This window comes from Aethalodelphis obliquidens, unplaced genomic scaffold (genome assembly GCF_003676395.1).
Source record: "Aethalodelphis obliquidens isolate GAN/ISIS:26980383/991018 unplaced genomic scaffold, ASM367639v1 scaffold5, whole genome shotgun sequence".
Taxonomy (NCBI): Eukaryota; Metazoa; Chordata; class Mammalia; order Artiodactyla; family Delphinidae; genus Aethalodelphis; species Aethalodelphis obliquidens.
Genome location: NW_020837949.1, coordinates 12,537,163 through 12,562,172, shown reverse-complemented (window position 1 = coordinate 12,562,172; position 25,010 = coordinate 12,537,163). Strand labels below are relative to the sequence as shown.

At 46.5% G+C, this 25,010-nt stretch overlaps 1 protein-coding gene across 1 annotated transcript in view; it reads left to right on the top strand.

Annotated features, from left to right (window-relative positions):
• The window catches only part of TMEM178B (transmembrane protein 178B), a 367,779-nt gene extending 345,237 nt beyond the window's left edge, over nt 1–22,542 (top strand). The window contains exon 5 of the mRNA XM_027101712.1: nt 18,248–22,542. Coding sequence (XP_026957513.1) covers nt 18,248–18,498 — 251 coding nt within the window. The 3' untranslated portion in view covers nt 18,499–22,542. The remainder of the gene's footprint in view (nt 1–18,247) is intronic.
• The last annotated feature ends 2,468 nt before the right edge of the window (nt 22,543–25,010 follow it).

Below are 25,010 nucleotides of genomic sequence, written 5' to 3'. Positions count from 1 at the left end.
TAGTGCTGCAATGAACATTGGGGTGCATGTGTCTTTTCGAATTGTGCTTTTCTCTGGGTATATGCCCAGTAGTGGGATTGCTGGATCATATGGTAATTCTATTTTTAGTTTTTTAGGGAACCTCCATACTGTTCTCCATAGTGGCTGTATCAATTTACATTCCCACCAACAGTGCAGGAGGGTTCCCTTTTCTCCACACCCTCTCCAGCATTTGTTGTTTGTAGATTATCTGATGATGCCCATTCTAACAGGAATGAGGTGATACCTCATTGTAGTTTTGATTTGCATTTCTCTAATAATTAGGGATGTTGAGCAGCTTTTCATGTGCTGCTTGGCCATCTGTATGTCTTTTTTGGAGAAATGTCTATTTAGGTCTTCTGCCCATTTTTTGATTGGGTTTTTTCTTGACATAGAGCTGCATGAACTGTTTGTATATATTGGAGATTAATTAATCCTTTGTCCGTTGATTCGTTTGCAAATATTTTCTCCCATTCTCAGGGTTGTCTTTTCGTCTTGTTTATGGTTTCCTTTGCTGTGGAAAAGCTTTGAAGTTACATTAGGTCCCATTTGTTTATTTTTGTTTTTATTTCCATTACTCTAGAAGGTGGATCAAAACAAATCTTGCTGTGATTTATGTCAAAGAGTGTTCTTCCTATGTTTTCCTCTAAGAGTTTTATAGTCTCCGGTCTTATAGTTAGCTCTCTAATCCATTTTGAGTTTATTTTTGGGTATGGGGTTAGGGAGTATTCTAATTTCATTTTTTTACATGTAGCTGTCCAGTTTTCCCAGCACCACTTATTGAACAGACTGTCTTTTCTCCATTGTATATCCTTGCCTCCTTTGTCATAGATTAGTTGACCATAGGTGTGTGGGTTTATCTCTGAGATTTCTATCTTGTTCCATTGATCTATGTTTCTGTTTCTGTGCCAGTACCATATTGTCTTGATTACTGTAGCTTTGTAGTATAGTCTGAAGTCAGGGAGTCTGATTCCTCCAGCTCTGCTTTTTTCCCTCAAGACTGCTTTGGCTATTCGGGGTCTTTTGTGTCTCCATACAAATTTTAAGATTTTTTATTCTAGTTCTGTAAAAAATGCCATTGGTAATTTAATAGGGATTGCATTGAATCTGTAGATTGCTTTGGGTAGTATAGTCATTTTCACAATATTGATTCTTCCAACCCAAAAACATGGTATATCTCTCCATCTGTTGGTATCATCTTTAATTTCTTTCATCACTGTCTTATAGTTTTCTGCATACAGGTTTTAGTCTCCCTAGGTAGGTTTATTCCTAGGTATTTTATTCTTTTTGTTTCAATGGTAAATGGGAGTGTTTCCTTAATTTCTCTTTCAGATTTTTCATCATTAGTGTATAGGAATGCAAGAGATTTCTGTGCATTAATTTTGTATCCTGCAACTTTACCAAATTCATTGATTAGCTCTCATAGTCTTCTGGTGGCATTTTTAGGATTCTCTATGTATAGTATCATGTCATCAGCAAACAGTGGCAGTTTTACTTCTTCTTTTCCAATTTATATTCCTTTTATTTCTTTTTCTTCTCTGATTCTCATGGCTAGGACTTCCAAAACTATGTTGAATAATAGTGGTGAGAGTGGACATCCTTGTCTTGTTCCTGATCTTAGAGGAAACGCTTTCAGTTTTTCACCATTGAGGATGATGTTTGCTGTGGGTTTGTTGTATATGACCTTTATTATGTTGAGGTAGGTTCCCTCTATGCCCACTTTTTGGAGAGTTTTTATCATAAACGGGTGTTGGATTTTGTCAAAAGCTTTTTCTACATCTATTGAGATGATCATATGGTTTTCATCCTTCAATTTGTTAATATGGTGTATCACATTGATTGATGCGTATATTGAAGAATCCTTGCATCCCTATGATAAATCCCACTTGATCATGGTGTATGATCCTTTTAATGTGTTGTTGGATTCTGTTTGCTAGTATTTTGTTGAGGATTTTTGCATCTCTATTCGTCAGTGATATTGGTCTGTCATTTTCTTTTTTGGGAGTATCTTTGTCTGGTTTTGGTATCAGGGTGATGGTGGCCTCATAGAATGAGTTTGGGAGTGTTCCTTTGCAGTTTTTTGGAAGAGTTTGAGAAGGATGGGTGTTAGCTCTTCTCTAAATGTTTGACAGAATTTACCTGTGAAGCCATCTGGTCCTGGACTTGCGTTTGTTGGAAGATTTTTAATCACAGTTTCAATTTCATTACGTGTGATTGGTCTGTTCATATTTTCTCTGTCTTCCTGGTTCAGTCTTGGAAGTTTCCACCTTTCTACGAATTTGTCCATTTCTTCCAGGTTGTCCATTTGATTGGCATAGAGTTGCTTGTAGTAGTCTCTTAGGATGCTTTGTATTTCTGTGGTGTCTGTTGTAACTTCTCCTTTTTCATTTCTAATTTTATTGATTTGAGTCCTCTCCCTCTTTTTCTTGATGAGTCTGGCTAATGGTTTATCAGTTTTGTTTATCTTCTCAAAGAACCAGCTTTTAGTTTTATTGATCTTTGCTATTGTTTTCTTTGTTTCTATTTCATTTATTTCTGCTCTGATCTTTATGATTTCTTTCCTTCTGCTAACTTTGGGTTTTGTTTGTTCTTCTTTCTCTAGTTCCTTTAAGTGTAAGGTTAGATTGTTCATTTGAGATTTTTCTTGTTTCTTGAGGTAGACTTGTATAGCTATAAACTTCCCTCTTAGAACTGCTTTTGCTGCATCCTATAGGTTTTGGATCGTTGTGTTTTCATTGTCATTTGTCTCTAAGTATTTTTTGATTTCCTCTTTGATTTCTTCAGTGATCTCTTGGTTATTTAGTAATGTATTGTTTAGCCTCCATGTGTTTGTGTTTTTACGTTTTTTACCCTGTGACTCATTTCTAATCTCATAGCGTTGTGGTCAGAAAAAGATGCTTGATATGATTTCAATTTTCTTAAATTTACTGAGGCTTGATTTGTGGCCCAAATTGTGATCTACCCTGGAAAATGTTCCATGCACACGTGAGAAGAAAGTGTAATCTGCTGTTTTTCGATGGAATGTCCTATAAATATAAATTAAATATATCTGGTCTATTCTGTCATTTAAAGCTTCTGTTTCCTTATTTTTTCTTTCATTTTGGATGATCTGTCCATCGGTGTAAGTGAGGTGTTAAAGTCCCCCACTATTTTTGTGTTACTGTTGATTTCCTCTTTTATAGCTGTTAGCAGTTGCCTTATGTATTGAGGTGCTCCTATGTTGGGTGCATATATATTTATAATTGTTATATCTTCTTTTTGGATTGATCCCTTGATCATTATGTAGTGTCCTTCCTTGTCTCTTTTAACATTCTTTATTTTAAAGTCTATTTTATCTGATGTGAGTATTGCTACTCCAGCTTTCTTTTGATTTCCATTTCAATGGAATATCTTTTTCCATCCCCTCACTTTCAGTCTGTATGTGTCCCTAGGTCTGAAGTGGGTCTCTTGTAGACAGCGTATATATGGTTCTTGTTTTTGTATCCATTCAGCAAGCCTGTGTCTTTTGGTTGGAGCATTTAATCCATTTTCATTTAAGGTAATTGTCGATATTTATGTTCCTATGACCATTTTCTTAATTGTTTTGGGTTTGTTTTTGCAGGTCCTTTTCTTCTCTTGTGTTTCCCACTTAGAGAAGTTCCTTTAGCATTTGTTGTAGAGCTGGTTTGGTGGTGCTGAATTCTCTTAGCTTTTGCTTGTCTGTAAAGCTTTTGATTTTCCATCGAATCTGAATGAGATCCTTGCCGGGTAGAGCAATCTTGGTTGTAGGTACTTCCCTTTCATCACTTTAAGTATCTCATACCACTCCCTTCCGGCTTGTGGAGTTTCTGCTGAGAAATCAGCTGTTAACCTTATGGGAGTTCCCTTGTATGTTATTTGTCATTTTTCCCTTGCTGCTTTCAATAATTTTTCTTTGTCTTTAATTTTTGCCAATTTGATTACTATGTGGCTCAGTGTGTTTCTCCTTAGGTTTATCCTGTATGGGACTCGCTGTGCTTCCTGGACTTGGGTGGCTATTTCCTTCCCCATGTTAGGGACGTTTTCGACTATAATCTCTTTAAATGTTTTCTCTGGTCCTTTCTCTCTCTCCTCTCCTCCTGGGACCCCTATAATGCGAATGTTGTTACGTTTAATGTTGTCCCAGAGGTCTCTTATGCTCTCTTCATTTCTTTTCATTCTTTTCTCTTTATTCCGTTCTGCAGCAGTGAATTCCACCATTCTGTCTTCCAGGTCACTTATCTGTTCTTCTGCCTCAGTTATTCTGCTATTGATTCCTTGTAGTGTAGTTTTCATTTCAGTTATTGTATTGTTCATCTCTGTTTGTTTGTTCTTTAATTCTTCTAGGTGTTTGTTAAACATTTCTTGCATCTTCTCCATCTTTGCCTCCATTTTTTTGTTTTTCTGAGGTCCTGGATCATCTTCACTATCATTATTCTGAATTCTTTTTCTGGAAGGTTGCCTATGTCCACTTCATTTAGTTGTTTTTCTGGGGTTTTATCTTGTTCCTTCATCTGGTACATAGCCCTCTGCCTTTTCATCTTGTCTGTCTTTCTGTGAATGTGGTTTTTGTTCCACAGGCTGCAGGATTGTAGTTCTTCCTGTTTCTGCCGTCTGCCCTCTCCCCTTTCACCTTAAAAAAAAAAAAAAATGCTTAAGCAGCTTTGTGTCAAGTTAAATGTAAATTTAGTATGATATTTGACCCCATAATTTTGGCCCTGGGGAGGAAGAAATGCCAATAGCTGTGTCCTTCCTACTGCCCATGTAACAAAACCTAGGAATCCCTTAAACATTCCACCACACTCCCCGGCTACAGTTTATTTTAAATGATAATTAATTAAAATATCCCTTCCAATTCAGCTCTCAACATTTTCAGACAAGTTCTACTGAAATCACATTTCCAGGAAGCCTCTGGGTCACAGATCTTTAGGGTCCCTGAGTTAGTATAGCCAAGGGAAATCGGATTGCATTTTCTCTTTATCTCAGCATTCCCATCTGGGCCCATAAAGTAGGAAACTTCTCTCCTCTTTTTAGAAGGGTACCAAGTCTACCTTTTAAGGCCCTACTTCTTTTTTTTTTTAATTTATTTAATTTATTTATTTTTGGCTGTGTTGGGTCTTCATTGCTGTGCACAGGCTTTCTCTAGTTGCAGCGGGCGGGGGCTACTCTTCGTTGCGGTGCACAGGCTTCTCATTGTGGTGGCCTCTTGTTTCAGAGCACGGGCTCTAGGCGCATGGGCCTCAGTAGTTGTGGAATGCAGGCTCAGCTGTTGTGGCTCGTGGCTCTAGGGCACAGGCTCTAGCAGCTGTGGTGCACAGGCTCAGTTGCTCCGCGGCATGTGGGATCTTCCCAGACCAGGGCTCGAACCTGTGTCGCCTGCATTGGCATGCAGATTCTTAACCACTGCGCCACCAGGGAAGCCCTAAGGCCCTGCTTCTACAGGAGAAGAGGTGACTGACTTCTCCGATTGGTGAGTTGCCAGAGGAGGCCAAGCCTGGGGAGCCCAGCAACATCTGGGTCTTCTGCCCGTGCTTTGCTCCTCCGGGTGGCCAGTGTTCCCAGGGTCAAGGCTCAGGCCAGCATCAGGAGGCCAGGTTGGAGGCCTATTTCCCTTTCTTCTTCTGGCCCACCAGTGTGAGTCACTTCTGGGTGAGTGTATCTGCCCTGCAGGCCCAAACATTCCCTTGGGGAAACCATCCTAAAATGTCAGCCTTGCGGGGCAAGTGTTACTCAGCTTGATTGTGGCCAGGGGCCAAGCCACAGTTGCCACACTTGCCTCAACAGTAAGAAAGATGGTATTTCCCATCCTGTCTACCTCCTTTCTGGGACTCTCTTCTCATCAGAGTTTGAATTCAGAAAATGAAGAGCGGTGAATAGTGATCATTCCCTAAATCTCCCAGACAAAAGTGGAGCTAAAAGGGTTGTTAGGCGGAGGCCCACTGACGAGCCAGGAGCACTGTGGGGAGGAGCCCTCTGATGGGCTGCGGTCCGTACCGAGCTCCTTTGGGTCTTCTGACCACCAGCTTACTCTGCCCACTGGGGTTGGTGTCTGACCTCCTGGGAAGCTACTAACTGCCTTACTGTAAGAGAGTTAATGCTCTGATCTTGACTCCTTTCCTTCCTCAGCCACACCATCCTGCTCCGCATAGGAAACTCATGTCCCTCTACAGGAAGCCACCCTTTTACCCAACACAAATAGGAGTGAAGTTACGTACGGTTGTGATAGGGTTTCCTAGTTCTCTGGAGAATTCAGCAACGAGATTTTATTAATTGAGCCTTGAGTCTGAGGGGCACCCAGAACCTCCTCTGGACCACGTTTGATAACAATAGGGCCTCTTCTCCCAATCTCACCATCTAGTGGATAATTTTTTTTTTTTAGCGGTACGCGGGCCTCTCACTGTTGTGGCCTCTCCCGTCGCGGAGCACAGGCTCCGGACGCGCAGGCTCAGCGGCCATGGCTCACGGGCCCAGCAGCTCCGCGGCATGTGGGATCTTCCCGGACCGGGGCACGAACCCGCATCCCCTGCATCGGCAGGCGGACTCTCAACCACTGCGCCACCAGGGAAGCCCAGTAAATCTTACTTAAACACCACTGGGTATAGGGCCCTATTGGGGAAAAGAGCTTCTCTACTTACATTGCTTACAGTCCAGCTCTAGAGATAACACGCATGCACGTGAAATAACTGGAATGAGAGAAAACAAGTGGCGAAAACATGGATTTGAATCCTGGCTCCAGTACAGAGCAGCTGGTGATCTTGGGCAATTTACTTAACCTCTCTGTGTCTTTCCCCATCTAAATCTCATAAGGTTGCTTTGAGGATTCAAAGAACTACCATTTTATTTGTAAAGCATTTGGGACAATGCCTATCCTATTAAAAATAGTATATGTAAGCGCTTGATCCATCTAAATCTATATATGTGTCCAGTGACCCAGTGGTGAGGTGACAGCACGCCAGAATCACTTGGGTCCAGGTTCTCATCTCAAAGAAAGGCCAGGCCAAGCTGACGAGTGTGCCAGGCATATGGAAACATAAACCAAACCAGGTCGTAGACTCTCCTGATCTTCTGGCTACCACCCCAAGCGTCTTCCTCTGCTAATGAACATGGCATTGGCTTGGATCACATAGGGCAGAAGCCAGAGAGAATTCTTACAGGAGCCAAGTTCTTCCAGACACTTAAACAGCTGGGTCCCAACCTTCCATGTTTCAAATCAGGGCAGTTTTGAGCTGAGCCTCATAGGCACATTGATGGCGAATAATGACATCTAATGGTCCCATTCACCAGCCCTTCTGTGCGTGTCAGGAGGTGAGAAGCAGTATCTTCTCTCCAGGCAGCTCACGTCTGACGAAATAACTGACAGCAAGTCCTAGAACAATTCAGAGAGAATGGTACCTTTTTGTCCCGATACCTAGAGTCACAGGATCATTTAATTGGAAGGATCTCAGAGATCTGGTCCTACCCCCTGTATTTCATGGTTGATCATAGCCAAGAGAGATGAGGTGGTTTATCCACTTAATGGGAAAGAATGGGACCAGAACCTGGATTTTCTGATTCTTGGTGGAGTTGTCTCTCCACTAAGCCACATCCCCATTGGTAGCAGCTCTCCTCCCAGGAAGCTGTTGCAGGCTGACTTGGTGGACCTGTGGGCGGGCCAGGAGAGCCTTATGATGACCAAGACAGGAATTCAAACATAATGATAGATTTACTTGTATTGGGCTTCATGCTGGCTTTGGGGGGGTGGGGGTGGCATTGGTGATGTGGCTTTCTCTGCAAAACCCTTGTATCTACTTAGGAAGATGAATGTTAGACCAAACAGAGAGCTGTAGTATCTGAGATGGTCTGCAGGAGGTTTTGTATGACTTCAAACATTGTCCCTAGCAAGAAACCCAGGGCAAGATTGCCCTCTGCCCTAAAGGTTCTCAAAGTTTGCTCCATGGACCCTTGTCCACCAGAAAGTGCTGGCCTAGAAAGAGAAGGAGAGAAAAGAGAAGCCGGGGCAGGAATATGGCATGCTCTAAGTGGCCTTACGCTTGGAAGCTCGCTCTTCACAGCTTCAGAACGTTCCTTTCTACACAGCTGTAGATGCCACACTTGGTCTAGTTAAGAAGCCAGTTGGATCCACTAACTCTCAGCTCTGAACCAAGGCCCAGATGGATAGAAAACTGCAAAAGTTCGCATTGAGAAAAATGTGATGCTGCAGTCTTGATTCATTTCCTCTCTAGAACTTTCCTGGAAATTTGGAAAGGTCTTAGCTCACCACAGACCACCAGGCTCAGATGTTCGCAACTTTTCATTCCCTGAAATATCCAAGACCAGGTGGGCAAGAGTGGAGTGGGCCAGTGGTTGCTTCCCCTGGGGTGTATTGTGTTTTAATGGGGCCAGTGGAGGCAAGTGTGATGTGTAGTTCTCATGTGTTTCCACAATCAAATAGTTTGAGGCTTTACAGCGAAATCAAATATTTGCTCTGTTCCTTATACTTTGGGACCTTCAGCCAATTATTTAATTTGGGATTATGATGTGAATTATATAATTTATATGATGTGTGTATATATGTATATTAATGCATAGACATAGATGATTTACGTAAATGTATGTAATCTCACAGCAACCTCAAGCGGTACAGAAGAGACAGAAACTGAGGCTTGGCTTGAGTCAAATGCCTCTGCTTGAATTAATCCTTGTGGTCACAGAATGGCTTTCCTGGGAGAAAGAATGGTGGTGGTGCTTGAACAAAAGAAGAAAGAAGGGCAAGTGTATTGTGTAGACTGAAAACAAAACAAAACATTATCAAGCAGAAACTAACACACCATTCTAAAGCAATTATACCCCAATAAAGATGTTAAACAAAACAAAACAAAAAAAATAGCTCTCACAGTCCACTAGGCAATAGGTGTTTAATAAATGAATTTTATAATAATTTAATAAATGGGATAGCTGTACATTCCAGGGGAATCACGGTCAGAGCCTCTACAGCACTTATAAAAGGTCCCCAACTCATGTCACCTAGCTATTCCCAACCCTTCTCTTAGAGCTGCTTCCTTTTACCCATCCCAGTTGAGCCACAGGCTTCTTTGCAAACCCAGCAATGTCATGATGTAACTAACCCCCACTGGATGCTGCAACCTGAGCCCAAAGATAGGTTCCCTTACAAAGGAGGGTCTCAGAAGTGTATTCTGAGATCTTCCAAATTCCATTGGTGGAGTGCCAACAAAGCCCACAGAACGAAGGGTCCTGAGGGAGCACTGTCTCTGGTCCCTGCTGAGAGCAAGTGCTTCCTGGTTTGGTACTTGCCCTGCGACGGGGCCGGGAGAGAATGGAGCGGGTGATGGAGGTGAAAAGCAACAAGCACAATTTTTCTTGTCCTCCGGAACAATTTTTCTTCACCCTCGCTTAAAGCTTTCCATTTCTAATATCATCCCTTACATATAGAAAGCAATCTTAACTTCTCTCAGCCTTTTCACACTTATTATTATCGCTCTTCAAAATAATCCTGCAGAGAGGGTATTATTCTGATGCTGAGTTTCCCTAAAAATAAAAATGCTTCCTGAAATCCAGGGCACCCATTGAAACACAAGGTAAGTAGGCATGTACCTGTGTGGGCACACGCGTGAACGCACGCAAAAACGCCTCAGCAACCGCAAAACGATTTAGGAGAAAGGAGGTGGGGGGGAGGGCCAGCCATGATATCACCTTCATTCCCTTCTGGGTTTCAAAGCCCATATTTTCATTTAAAAGCTCCACAGCCCAGAAATCCATTTCCTCCAGTGATACGGATTTACTGGGCAGTGCTGTATCTAATATGAAAGGAGACACCACTACCGTAACCAATTCTGGAGAAAATTACAGTCTAGCTGAACACAAACTAAAACAGAGAACAAGAGAAGGTTCCTATAGCTCATTGTGAGATTGCCTGTTGCAGACCAGAAAAGTTTTAGGGCTTCTGAAAAAAAATGTGGATTATCTGGTGCTGGGCGCACTCAGAGAAGACTTCTTGGGCCATTCGGGGCCTGGACTGGGCCATAAAGGTTAACTGCCAGGATAGCTGCAGGGACCCTGTGTAGACCGGGTAAAGGATGGAAACGGCAGAGTCCAGTTAAGGAGACTGGACAGTGGCGCTTTGACCTTAGTAAATTCCCATGACAACATTTGAACCCACTGATGCTCTCTTCCATTGGCTCAGCCCTTTAGGTGTTTCCCCGAGTTTGAAAAGGCTCAGTCTTGGGTGTAGAGGTCACCAGGGCCAGTGATCTTGTGATCAAATCTAACATACACCCAGAAGAATAAGTATCGTGATGGGGCTTGAGGGGGAGTGAGCGTAGATGCGTTGATGAGACGGAGAAAAATCCACACGACGCCCGGCAGCTACGTTTTGTACGGCTGTGTTCAGATGCCTGTTTTAGTTACCGGTAGCCATAAAGTCTGGAAACAGGGCCTTATTTTATCATGTATTGTAACGTTCTGTTAATAAGCCAGTCATCATATATCCACCTGTTGTATCAGATTGCATTGGCTGCCAAAACAAAATACGACACACTGGGCGGCTTAAACAAGAGAAATTCATTTTCTCACAGTGCTGGAAGTCCAAGATGAAGGTGTCATCAGGGTTGCTTCCTCTGAGGCCTCTCTCGCAGCCTTGCAGATGGCCTCCCTCTTGCTGCCTTTTCATGTGGTCTTTCCTCTGTGCGTGCAGCTGTCTCATATCTCTTTGTATGTCCTAATCTCCTCTTCTTACAAAGACACCAGTCACATTGGATTAGGGCCCACCCTAAGAGCCTCATTTTCACTTAATTAGCTCTCTAACAGCCCTATCTCCAAATACAGTCACATTCTGAAATATTGGGGGATTAGGGCTTCAATTTAGGAATTTTGTGAGGAGATATGGAAAACCAAGGGATGAGACTCCATGTTCTATGATAGGAACGCAGAGGTTTTTTCTTTAGAGTCAATGCCAACCTATTTGAACCAGCCAGTCCCTTTCGTCGCTTGAGTTGAGGATGTGGCATTACTGTGGCAGAATCATGCCCAGACGTAGACCAGCCTTGCAGTGTGCAGACACAGACTCGGGGATACAAAAGCCGCTTGCCTTGGGGGTGAGGTGGCATTTATGCAATGACTGCCTAGAGCATCTGCAGAGTTTGCAGAATGATGGATGGTTTTGTCTTAGCTCAGGGCCCCATCCCCTGCAGTGTGTTCTCCCCCAGAGCCTGTCACCACCCCCTGCCTCATCCCAGTGAACCCCTAAGGCACCTTGGCTGTAAAGCCCCATGTGACCTGCCTGCTGGCTGCCGCTGATGCAATGGTGTATAATTCAACAGTAATTTATATTCCGTGCAGGTCTGAGCAAAGCTATAAAGTGCTATCAAGAGCTAAATGCTGCTGAGGCATTTAATCTAAGCAAAGGAAGGGCTTGTATACATCAGCTTCCTGGGATGCATACCGCTGTTAAAGGAGGAGGGATCCTTTTTCTGCTTGCCGATTTGCTTCTTTACGGTTTTAAAGATCAGAGGGGGCGCAAGGGAGAGAGTCTTAGAGAGAGGACTGGGCTGCTTCCTGACCTCCCTGACACACACGTCCACCAGGGCACTTCTGCAGAGACAGCTCTGCAACGACCTGTGGGGCTGGGGTCAGGACAGAGGCCCTCTGGCCACCATAGCAACAAGGCACCACGTGAGGGTCAGGGATAAGCAGGCGTCACTCCTTATTCCCAAGAGCAGAAAATGTCACACAGATGGATTTCTGGCCCTGGAAAGCTGCAGAAATTATACTCCAGTGAAGTTTTGGGTACAACCTGGTCACAGAAGGAATAGCTATTTGGGAAAATGCCTCTGCACACAATATGTGACCGCCCTGGATTCCCGTGAGAACCTTCTCGAGGCCCTTGGTTTCCTAGGCAATGAATTAGTAAGAGCCCTTCGCTGCCTTGCCTGAGGCCACAGTTTTGATGCTGTTTCTCCACAGGGTCCGTGGCTGCGGTGTTACTGCGTGGCTTCTCCAACAGTCCCTGAAAGAAGTGGAGACGTGTCCTCCCCTCCCCTCCTGTGGGGGCTAAAGCAGCAGCCACGCGGGAGGCCCCATCTCGCCCGCCTTACGTACCCGCAGTCACTGCTCGGAAGCGGGCTGAGCAGAGGTTAACGCCAAAACTCTGAATATCAGCTTAAACATATCTTGGTAATCAACCTACCAGGTGGTACTGGGATAGAACCATTTGGGGTTGCAGAGTAAGTGCTCCCTGGTGACACTTCAAGGTTGCAGAAGAATTAACTACCCCAAAACAGTGCTCTCCTGGCCAGGCATTTCTTAACATGGCAACAGACCCAGGGATCCAAGTTTCTGCGCTTCCACTGGGTTAAGGCTTTAGGCTGTCTGTAACGTACAAGCGAGGATTCATTTCTGTAGTCATTGCAGTGTCACCGATTGGCCCCAGAGTGCAGGGCAGGAGGGAACGTGTAGGAAGGGTGACCAATGTGTACTCCTTAGCCCACATCTTTCTAGTTTTAGGACCAAAAGTCACACTTACCAGGGACACACCCTCTACCCTCACCAGCTCCCAGGCAAACTGGGATGCTTGATCACCCTTCTAGGGAAGGAAGAAAGAAAACAAAAGTCAGAAACTGAAGGGAATTGGAGATTATGGGGGAAGCAGTGGAAATCCTGTGTGTAGCCAGGGAGTACCTCAAACATACCGTGTCCCTGGGGATGGGGACGCAGAATTACATAACATGTGATGGCACACACTATCATACAATCCTATGAAGCGCTCATGTTCTGGTGGTAGTTCAAATCAGAGGAGAGGGTGAAGTGGCCAGAAAGAGTATGGAATGTGGTTTCAGAGGAAGACTGACAAGCCCCAAGTCTGAAAAGACAAAGGAGGAGACAGACAGGGACATCTAGGGAGGGGGACCAAGCCTGGATCAAGGGGCAGCTTGGAAACTCAGGGAAGAGATAGCCAAGCAGGAGGAAGTTGTCAGACAGCCCAGAAACTAAAAGTGGGGAGAAAACTAGAATCTAATATCGGCACCAGAGAAACGTTAATTAGAAACGGCAGCAATGCGAGGAGCTTGGTGAGGGGGCTGTATTTGGCGCTGGGACAAGAAGTCGGCCGGCTGGGCATGGAAACCCTTCTCTCGGTCTCATCCTCACTCAAGCCTCAGCGGTGCCTGGAGCGGAGGGGTGGGGGGCGGCGGGTGGGCGTGCGGCCAGTGATCCCAGAACCCCACGCAGCCCTCGCCCCTTCCAGCTAGGCGCTGACGGGACACTCAGACACCGGTGACTGGGGCTGGCCCATGGGTTGCCAGGTGACATCATGGGTTTGATTCCTGAAAGAGCTCCAGGTGGGGTTGGTCATCCAAGGAAGCAGGTGCTGTGTTGGAATCAAAAGGAAGCATTTATGTTTGCAGAGTGCGTTCCACTCCTTGGCCATGCCTTCCCGCTCACAGGTGGAGTTTGCAAATGGGGACACCAGAGGGTTCTGGACGACACTGTTCCCTCTGTGCCAGTGGGTCTTGTTAGCACTGGCTCTCAGGCTGCGGGCACATGGGGTGGTGTGGTCTCATCTAACTGGACTTCCTGAGCTGAGAGTCCTGGCACGGAAAGGGTAACTAGGTGTCATTTCTCCTTGCAACCCGCTGCAACTGACTAGTTGCGGCTGGCTGCTGGGGAGGGCTGGGCTCAGTCGGAGTCTGAGGCCAGCAGGAATAAGGGTTGAGATTGATTAGCTATTTCGGCCAAAGGCATGGACTTGAAACTAATAGAAGAGCCATTGCACTTTGCTGTCCAGAGCTTTACAGTTCCTGCAATAACAGGCCTTACGGTCCCCTTGTGAATGGACAAGGCTGGTGCTTTTCAAAAATGTTTAGATCAAGTGAAAGTTCACGTGGAAACAGATCAAAGCAGGGCTCTTCTGGCCACAGAGAGGAGGGAGGGCTGGGAGGCTCTTTTACTCCCTCTTCCTTTCCCAGTGGCAGCTCCTGAGGCACCTCCGTGGAACAGGATTTGAAAACCACTGGAGGAGGGACTGCTTTAGGAGAGGGTCAGGAAGGGTCTCTGAGAGGATGGCATTTGAATTGAGATCCCAGAAGATCTCAAGAAGAAGGCCATTCTTCTTAGCTAGAGTACAGGGAGTATGGGGGTCAAGGTGAGAAATGAGGTCAGATCGGTAGGAAGCGTCCACTCAGGTAAGCCCATACAGGCAGGGTAAGGAAGGTGGGATTTAAATTTGTTTAAATGTCACTGGAAGAAGGCAGGGAACCAATGATCTGTTACCAGAGGTTCTGTGGGAGATGATGGAAGCCTGACCAGGATGGCAGCGGTGAGCGTTTCAGTAGTTAGAGGCACGATGGGAGTGGGATGTGGACATGCCTTCTTGACTCAGACTTAGAGACCTAGGACACTGGGGCACTGGGGTTGAAGGAGGGATGCTCTCCAGGCCAGGTGCGGACCCCCTTCTCTTTATTGCCTGCGGACACCCTGCTTCCTCTGGGAAACCTTCCCTGGCCCAGCATAGTTGTCTCTTACCATTTACCTCTGGGTATTAGCCCTTCTTTTCCTAAACGTGGCGAGATATAGGAGCCACCTTAGAGCTGTCTGCTCCAGCGCCCTGATTTTACAGATGAGGGGACCAAAGATTCAGAGCTGATACTAAACTCAGGTCTCTTAATCCCCAGTCTGGTGCTATTTTCACTTCATCCTCAGCTTTTCAGTTATATCTGTCTCATATCCCCAGCGAGATTATAAGATTTTTTTTCATCTTTTTATTTTAGACTTTATTAAAAATTCTTAAGAACAGTGATCCTATCTTATTCTCCTTTTTATCCCCCTAGCATCTAGCATAATGCTTGGCACAAACACAGAAGTTCAACAAATATTTGCTGATTGGCCGTTGGGTACACCATGGAGCCGGCGGCCACAGGAATGTCCCCTTCCGCCTGCCCCATTGCAGTTAACCTGCCTCCCCAGACCTGACGTCACTTAGGTCTGACAGCCGCGCTGCTGCTGTCCCTACTTGCCTAGCCAGTGTTACAGCCAGTTCTGGCCACACAGCAGAGCCTTGCTCCAAAGGGAAGGGCTTGGGTAGTTCAGTTCACTTAATTGCTAACTGTGACTACAGTTAGTCTGGGAGCCTGACTGGAGTGAGGCTCAAATCCCAAGCCATGGGGGGGAATTACTGAGAAGATGTGACCACGCATTATTACCTTTGCCTTTCTGGATCCTCACTCACCAGTCGATAAGTGCTCCCGGGAAATAAAAGGACCCAGGCCACGGCCTGTTCCTTGAGGGGAGAGGAGAGCCTTATACTTGCCCAAAGGACCACTGTACTTTAGGGTGAACGGAAGGAGGCTGCAATCCCCTGTGCTGTAATATCTATTACCGCCCTTTAATTGAGGATGTTTTCTAGCAGAAACATTTAGAATCTCTATTAGTTCCCCAGAGAACCCCTCAGAGTTGGTGGTGGTAGGGGGAGTTCTGCACCCCACCCTTCCCGGTTGGGCACCAGTCCACAGGTCTGAGAGCTGGGCTCATCACCTGAGACAGAAAGCTGGGTCAGGTAGGATCCTTGCGTGCCTGTGCCCCTCGTCCCCCCACACTCCGGTACTCCTGCCGTGTGTATTTCCAGTTATTAATGCACGTTTCCAAACTTGAATTTATAAGTGCAGAAGTACATAAAAATATAAATCCTTGCTCCGAACGGAAAACAGGCGTGTCTGTGGTAGCTGACAGAAGCTGCTTCAACTCTTCTCTCTCTGCCACAACGGGCTTTCCTGACATGTTGTACAGATGACCTGCGTAACGCGCCGTCTTAAGTGAGAGCCCTCAGAGTTTTTTCCCATCTACGGGGATATTGACGGGAGCTAACAAACTACAGAAATCTTTAAAGGTTCCAGAGTCACGGAACAACTGACAGGAAGTGGAGGCAGGAAGATATCCCAACTAACCCTATTAACATGACAACAAGATGGATGTTACCAACAAGCTGGGCCGTTTCCAATTGGTAGCTAATTAAGTCCATATGGTAATTAAGTAATTAGGTCTTGACTTATCAACCATATCTTTGTGTCCTGTCTGCTCTGCTTGCAGAACATCCTTAAAATAGTGTCTGTCGAGCTTTTTCAGCTACTGGTAACTTGGGAAGATCAAAACTTCCTTGAGATCGACCTTCTCTCCCGGAACAAATCACTGTGCACAATTTGATGAGAAGAAACGTCTCCATTTTTAAAAGTATCCTATGTGGATACAGTTTATAGAGAGCCCTTGGGTGACCTCAGTCCCATCCAGAGCTTCAATGTATAAGATGACTCAGTCCACATCTCTAGCTCAGAAATTACTACCAGGCTCCAGACCCACGGTGCCAAGTGCCTTAACATCCCAAGGGCAGCGCAGATTTGAACTCAGCACGCGTGCACACGTGTGCGCGCTCTCTCTCCCTCTTCCTGTCCTAAATCTAAATTTTAGTAGATGACGTCATCGCACACTCAGGTTTCTGAACCAGAAATTGAAAGCGTACTTGAGGCACGAGCAGGCCAGCTCTCGTTTGTTGGAGTTTGGAGTCTTTGAAACTGGTGTCAATACGAAGCTTTCTTCAGTTCAGTGATGGCCGAGCCATCACGCTGTCCTTGGCCAGGGTCCCACCGGCTGCCTCCTTCCCTGTGGCCCCCCCTCTGCTTCTTCCCTCACCTGAATCTGTGCCTCAAGGTTATACAAAGAACCTCTGCCCTAACACAGGGTCTCACCAGGAAATCATCTGAGGAACTTTTAAAAAGGAGAGATTCCATCCTCTCCCTAAGATTCCGATTAAGAAAGTCTGGGATGAGACCTAATCCACCCTGGGTGCCGTCTTAGAATTCCGTCTGAACCCCAGGGCACAGCAGGAGAGACTCGGGGTGCTTTGTAACCCCCCACTGTTTTCCCAGGTAATGATGGTACCATATCTGTTTGTACACGATGACTGTCGCTGCACGCACATGCACAAGCATGTACACGCACACACGTGCACACACACACACACATGTACACCTACATGCTTCCCACCCACACAATTTTATTTATGCGGCACCTGTGCCCAGGTCACCCCTGACTCGCTGCTTTCCATTGCCTCTACCAGCCATCATTCACTAACATTCATTCAGCCCTGCCCTGCTCCCTCCTCGCCAGACCCCTCCTTCCTTCTCCCCTTGACTACAGCTCCTAACTGGTCTCCTGCCTCTGGACCTCCCTCTGCTCTGCTCCTGAATTAGTGGTCTTTGGAAACACAGATCACAGCCCCTGAAGTGCCTGGACCCCTGCAGTACTATCGACCCCACCCAGCCTTTTCCAGACTTTACTTCTTCAGGCCATTGCTCTCCTATCTGCAGTGACAAAGGAAACATTAGACACAGCAAATATCGAGAAAAGGTCTTAAACTCATTTTAGGTACATCAAATATCTATTGGCTAAAAGTGGACTTATAATTCTGTTCTATTTGATAACATTGTATCTCTTGTAGCAACCTTCTCATTGGAGGTTAATTTGAGCAATGGTTTTTTTTAAAGGAGCATCATTGAATAAGTTTGTGAAATACTTCGTAAGACTAGGCTGGACAAGTTAACTTACGTTACTGTGGATGATGAATCTTAGTGGGTGAGAAGTGACGTACAGAGTTTCCCAGAGTTATCGACTCTGCTGCCGCGTCGTGAAGGAGTTATCTCCTAGGCTTAGTTTTCCACAGAAAACGCTGGGAAATGTCTTACGGGAAAAGGCTTCCAGGATTTGGATGGCTGGTTGGTAAATGGATTAAAGGAAAACCTAATATCGTATAAGACATTGTGTATGGAAAAGAAAAGAGTAAAAATGTTTCTCTCTTTAAAGAAGTAGCAGTGGGGGGTGTTTTCTGCATCTCCAAGGAAAGACTGAATTTTAAAGGCTTTCGAAAAATGAGCTGAATACTCTCCTGCTTCACTGCTCCCTACACAAACTTTCATGTGATATATTTTTAGTATTTCCCCAAAGGAGAGACTCCCCGAGTTTATCCAAGACTGGGTCGTTATTGAAGCATGAGGAAGCCTTGATACTATTCCCTTCTCCGTGAATACTTCCAAATATTGATCTCGTTAGCAGGTTGCTCTTACCTGGATCTCCTCATCGTTTCTACTCGAGAAAATCGAAAATGTAGTAAACCTCACTTCTCTCTTTCTCTCTCCCTCTCCTCTTCCCTTTCCTTCTCTGTTACCCCACCCCTGTTTCTTCCCTTCTCCTCCAGGAACTTTCTGCATCATTTCACTGTGCACCTGTGTGGCCGGGATCAACTTTGAGCTGTCACGCTACCCACGCTACCTGTATGGACTCCCCGACGACATCAGCCATGGCTACGGATGGTCCATGTTCTGTGCTTGGGGGGGCCTGGGCCTCACGCTAATCTCGGGATTCTTCTGTACCTTGGCCCCTTCTGTCCAACCTGTCCCGAGGACCAACTGCCCCAAATCCAGACCCGAGAATGGGACAGTGTGCTAAAAAAAACCAACCCATACATATATATATATATATATATATATATATATATAAAAATATATATATAATATACATATATACAACAGAACTCAATCAAGATGGTGCCAGTGCCGAGGCAGAGTGGAGCTGGCTTAGGCACCTGCATCTTGTCGGACTTTGTGTTGCCTCATCACCGAGATGGGGAAAGCGTTCCCATCACGTGGCTCTTCCATCAGTTCTTAACTTTTGGCTCCGTGGTTTCTTGAAGACATCACCACTCGAGACAGTCCCGATTCCCGCCCGTCACTCACGAGGATGGGGTGGTGGGCTGGGAAGGGACGGTGCCCGTGGTCTGGGGCGGCACGGGTGTAGACAAGGAAGCACCCTCCGCTGGGCTGGCAGAAGGGGACGATACCCCAACACCGATCATATCAGAGGAACGACGCCCTTAGTTCATAGAATGGAACCAGATCTTTGAGGCCATTTCCAGAACCATTTTCTTCTCCTGCTCTTCCTGTCTGATTTCCTTCCTGGCCGACCAGTGACGCACAAGAAGTGGAAGAGAAGACACACCGCGAAGGGAGTTTTCTCTTTGCTGCCAAACTTTGGGACAGAGTTTCGGAGGTGGGGAGGGGGAGAGCACAACACGCTGAGGGACAAGGTCCGCCTCGATGAGAGGACACTTCAGTGGATGCTCAGAAAACCCAGTCTTACCTTCCAGCTGCCTTACACCCAGTTAAGCAAGAGGCCGCCCTGCCCCGAGCCCCATCTGCACTCCCCGGGAAGATCGGAGCCTTGGAGTAACGCTGTAATGTGTGTGTGTGTGTGCGTGCGCGTGTGTGTGCAACAACTTCAGGCAGTTTCCTTTTTTTTCTTTTCCCCTTTTTAAATGGCAATACTGGGTTATGACTGTTGTCTGTCATTTGTGGTGATTTCATGGCCCAGGATGGAGGGCCCAAGACCTAGGAAGCATCATGAGGGGTGGGCTTCTATGGGGGCCAGTTTTGCAGCTTCAGATCCCTGGAGTGTGTGTGCGTGCGTGCGTGTGCGTGTGTGTATGTTTTCTGAGTGTGGGGTTTTATCATTTGTGTTGCGTTTTTCTGTTATTTTTAGTGCACCTGAAATTCCCAGAGGGCAGAACCAAGGACAAAACCACTGGGCAGAGGACCTGTGGTGCTTCACATCCTAGTTCTGGGATGCCACAGGATTTAGTCCTCTAATTTTGGAAGTTCAAGACACAGCTGGGTACACGAGCCATGATGAAGAGGGGGAACACGGTTCAAGAGGGAGAAGGAAAGTGGCCTCTGTTGCTGTTGGAAAGTCCACCTACCAGACAAGACCTTTCACTTCCCATCACAGAAGCTGTCCTTTGTCACTGGACATCCACCCCTTTTGTAGGGTTGACCTCTGTACAGACGAAAGAAAATGGGTCACCTGCAGAGAGCCGCCATGTCCCATGGACTCCAGTTTGTATGATATTGTGTAAATTCATGGAGAACTCCTGACGCTTGCCCTCTTCCTGTTCCTCTTGGTATTCAAGGCCCTGAATCCCCAAGTAGCCATCTTGGTGGCTAGCACCCAAACGGAAGTGGCCTCAATCCAGCCCGGTGTCTCAGGCTCGGTTGAGCGCATTGGCACTGCGGGGGTTGGCGAGCTATGGAGTCAGCCAGCGGGTTGTGAAAGCTGGGGGGACAGGAGTCTGCCAGCAAGAGTGGGCAGCAGCAGCTGACCGTCACCTCAGTGACCCCGCGGGGGCCGAGCAGCCCTGGGGAGGCAAAGAGAGAATTCCCCGAGCCGTCCAGCCGTGGGTCACCCGTGTAGCCGAGAATTCAGTTGCTTCATAACTGAATGTGCTCTGGGAACTTTGCCACCCACTCAGCAGCCTTCCTTCCCAGCCATGCCCTCTGTTTCATCTACCTGTCCTCTACCCTGCCTCCCCTCCAGCTCCCCCCTTTTCTCACCTGTGAACCATTTCCCTTCTCCCTCTTCCATCCACCAGGCTCCAAGTCCCGCCTCTCTCCTCATCTGCTCTTTTTGACTGTGTGTGTGTGTGTAATTCACAACCACATAGGACATCTGATGTGCGTGGACGGGTCTGAGTGTGGGGCTCTGTGTGTGTGTCTCTCTCTGGTGCATTTTGTGTACATTTGTGTCAGTATGTACCTGGACGCAGGTGTGGGTGTGTACTACTCAAGACTTCCTTGCTGGCGACACGGATTAGCTTCTGCAGATAGGCTCACGTGTGAGTGAGTGCCCTGTGCGTGGGGAGCTAGGAGACGACGGGGCAGGAAATTCTGTTAGCTCCTAATTGCACTTCTAAGGATGGTTTTTAAAACAAAGGATGTATTCTATGAGAAGGGAGATAATTTTCAGGAAAACCCAGTGTTTCAGTTGTACAGGGAATTAAAAAAATAATAATTTGCTTTGAAAAGTTAGATTTCCCACTTCAGGGGAAGGGCATACTTGGGCTTGAGGAAAAGTGAGAAGTTATCTCAGATTGTGTCTTCCTTGCAAGCATCTTGACTGGGCTCCGCCTAGCAGGGAGAGCTGGGCGTCCACCAGCATCTGTTTGGGGCGGGAGGCTTGTCTGTGACCACATCCAAATTTCAGCTGTTTCCCAATTGTAGGAAAATGCGGAAAGAAATTCCACATGGGGCAATTTGTAATCAATCATTTAAACTTTTCCTAAGGAACCGGTACTGTTCACCAACCTGTAATTTATACCCTCTTTTTTAATCCCATGCTTGCCGTAAATAGATCATCCACTCTCTCCAACTACTAATCTTCATCATAGACCTTCATCACAGATTGCTGCATCCCTTTGAAATGTTCCTAAATGCTAGGAGGACCCCTAGGAAAGAAGTAAACCGCCTGGGCCCAACTCACCATCAGCAGAGCAGGAGCTTAGAGCCGCTTTCTTTGGTAATGGGGCCAGCAATGTACAGACACGCACACTCTGGGTCTGACCCTGCTCGGGGCCAATAAAAGCCCAGCCACGTGGCCAGGACGGAAGCCCTGTACAGATGGCAAGTGGGAGAACTGCTCTGGTCACCTTGATCCCTCCGGCCTAGGGACTTGACCGCAGATGAAGACGTGTCACTCCAAGCTGTCACTGAAGCTTTCGTGCTGTGAGGGCCGAGGAAGAAAAGGCAGAGAGGGAGGAGAAGGAAGGAGGAGGCTCAACCTTCGGGACTCTTTACATCAGACTCTGCTAACCCCATATCAGAGTAGAACCCAGCCTTCCGACGGGATTTAGGGTCCGCGGCCCCACCCACCAGCCCCCACCCCGGGTCAAGTTCAAATTCCCTACAGGTGTGCAGGCGAGGCCTGTGACCGTGTATGTGTTCTGAGCTCCGTGAAAGTCGACCTTGAGCACGGGCCCTTTTATTTCCTTCCCTGCCCTAGGACCCTGGGGATTCAGGAAAGTGGGGTGTCTGCCTTAGAAAGAGGTCCTATTTCTTCCCCCATTTGGAGAGTTTTGGTTTCTTCTGATTTCTGTTCCTTTCTGTGCACTCACTCCCACCTTCTCCCTGCATCAACTACGACCCATTAAAATAGTGAAGGAATCTGTCTTTAGAGACGCTCATCCACTCCAAGCAGCCCCCTTCCGTGTTCGTTGTGGCTGTAGGTTTCCTAAGCAGTTCTGTGACTCCCTGGCATCAAAGCGTAAACCAACTTCAGATGTGCCTGTTCCAGCTTCAATCCTCCTCCAAGTCCCAGCCTTTCAACGATAACACCCTTTCAATTTCAGGGTTCACAAGGTCACAGACACTGGACAACTCCACCAAGTCAAGACAAAGCCTCCCTCAATCACACGTCCCTGTGCGGCACCCTGGGCCCTGGCGCCATCTGGGGATGTTCTCTTGTTGGGAGTGAGTGGTTTCACCTCGCAACGCTTGCCTTTCTTTCGATAAGGGAAGAAGATGTCCTGAGACTCTTCCGTCGGTGCCCCACGTCTTAGTGTTCATCCACTGTCACCACGAGAGGTCTTAAATGAAAGAACCACGTGTAGTTGTCCTGCTTTAATGGGAGGATGTGCTGCTTACGTCTCCAAAGCTGCCCACCTGAGTCAGATTCAGGATAATGAAATCAAGTACATCACCCGGAAGCGTTTAGAATTGACTGTCTTCACCTGGCTTATTCTGAGAGCATTAACGAACTGATCTTCAAGTATCGTGGGGGAAGGAGTGGGAAGAAATACGCTCTGGTCATCTTTGGTGTGATGCGTGGGGGATGTTTGCTTGATTCTTGTAGCTAAAGGGAAGCTGCTCTTCTGAAAAGGTCCCCTCTGCTCTAGGGACGAACCTTTGCCGTGGACACATCCAGCCCTTTCCAGGGAAAGGTGATGAGTCATGGAGTGATTTCACCACAGATAGAAATAGTTGGTGCATTAACGGCCGGGTTGGCTTCTGTGCTGTCTTCCAGCCGTTATACAATAGGGTAAGGGGACAGATTTTTAAACAAGACCCCCTGAGTTGATGGTCACAAAAGTTTCTGGTTTCCCTCAACGTGGTCACCTTGGTGGGCTGGGTTTTCCCTCTTTTCATCAATGTCTCCATGGTGCAAAATATTTCTTAAACATTATGGTTAGTTCTTAGACGACATTATTATTGGCTATTTGATTTTTTTTTCCTGAATAATACATGTTCATTGTAGAAAATTAGAAAAATAAAATACAAAAGAAAAAAAACCTTAGAAGATTGTTCATAATCCCATGGCTCTGGGCATCACAACGATCATAGCCCCAACACTTCATCAGTGGTTGTCTCTGGGTTGGCAGTTGGGGCCAGGGGTGCAGCCCATGACCACAGAACTACATTGGTCTGCGTGGAGTCGACCCCATGTTCATGGCAGTGAGAGCACAGAGCCCTGAGCCCCCAGAGGTAGCAAACAGCCCTTTGAAGAGGCCAGAGCTTAGGGGCAGGGTGGAACAGAGCTAAAAGATTCCAACTTTGGGATTTCTTTCCTTTTTCTGTTTCTCCTTCCTTCCTTCCTTCCTTCCTTCCTTCCTTCCTTCCTTCTTTCCTTCCTTCCTTCCTTCCTCTCTTTTTTTATTTTTTTTTTGAGTGCCATCTCAGTCTAATGATAGGTGTGAGAGCACTGAAGCCAGAGTAACTCACTAATTCAGCTACACCTGTATAATGCAATTACCGTACATTTCATTTCAGCTCTGCACTAAAATGATTTGTGACTCTGGGCACTGTGTATTCTCCATACTTGAACTTCCTCATCCACAAAATGAGGATAGAGATAACACTTTACCTCATGGTATATTAAGGGTGACAAAGAAATTGCAAAGTGATTTGCAAACATGAAGCGTCATGAATTATGCGCTGTTCAAATCCTCCTGCAGCGGCCAAGCCCCCACCGGATGGAATTCTTCCACGTGATTTCTGAGTCTCACCGCGGAAAGGATACTCTAGAAACGAGGGGTCATCTTGGCCACTGAACAGGACTGTACTCTCCAACTTAGGCACGTAGATTTTATTTGATCATCCAGGTTCCTCAGAGAAGTCGGCTCCTTAATTTACCCATCCTCAGCCTTCCTTCCTTGTGTCCAAGGCCAGTGCAAGAGCACTCTTAATCGTCTTTATTATTCCCAGAGGTGATGGAATGTGGCAAATGGCATAAGTGAGCTAAAACAGTTAACTGTTAGGGCGCACAGTCGAGGCCTCAGTTATTTACTGTTTTACCATTCTCCTAGCGTCGTTTCTAGCCGTCCGTGCCCAAGTGGTGGGGCAAGTCAGATTCTGAAGCATTTTAATGGTCTTATAAGCTTACGATGGGAACGAGCTTCAAGGAACTGGGATCTTCTTTCCCTTGGCCGTTGGTGAAGCGGATGGCTTCATCAAAAGCACATGGGTTCTTATAGGAAGGCCTTTGGAGGGTGCATTCACTAGGAGTTGTTCTGGGCATGATCCTGTTTGGGAAAAGCTGAATTCTAGGTTCTAAACAAGACAAGAAAGCATTTCCCAAAGGGTCTGCACGCTTTCCACTTTGCAGTGGATCAGCTTAAGTGGTATGGCGAGACCTTCTCTAAGGGAAATCCAGGTCACTACTCCCGGTATGGTTGGAGCCCAGCCAGGGATGGGGCAACCACCCAACCGCAGAGGATGGTGGTTCACTATTGAAAAACAGAAAACTGGGTGTAAGTTACACAGCAGTAACTCAAACCTGGCCTCGCTTTGACAGACAGCAACCTCAGCCATTGCAGCTCTCTTCACTTCCAAGGACCGGGTGTCTGTTCCTGGAGGAACTCTGTGTCCCGCTGTCCTCTCCTGGCTACGCATTTCCCTTCCTTTCCGGTCGCCCGTAGACCCTTTCTAGGCTGAACGTGTGTATGTGTCTGCGTCGCTGTGACTGTAATGATGTCTTTCACATGAAGAGCTTTCACCAACTCCATCTCCTCCTTTCCCCTTTCCACCCATGGTGTGACTGTTTTGCCAGTCAAGACTATCTGTAAAAATGTACAAATAAAAGTGGAAACTGAAAATAAGGGGGAGGGAATTGAGACTAAACAAATGCATTGCTGTAGC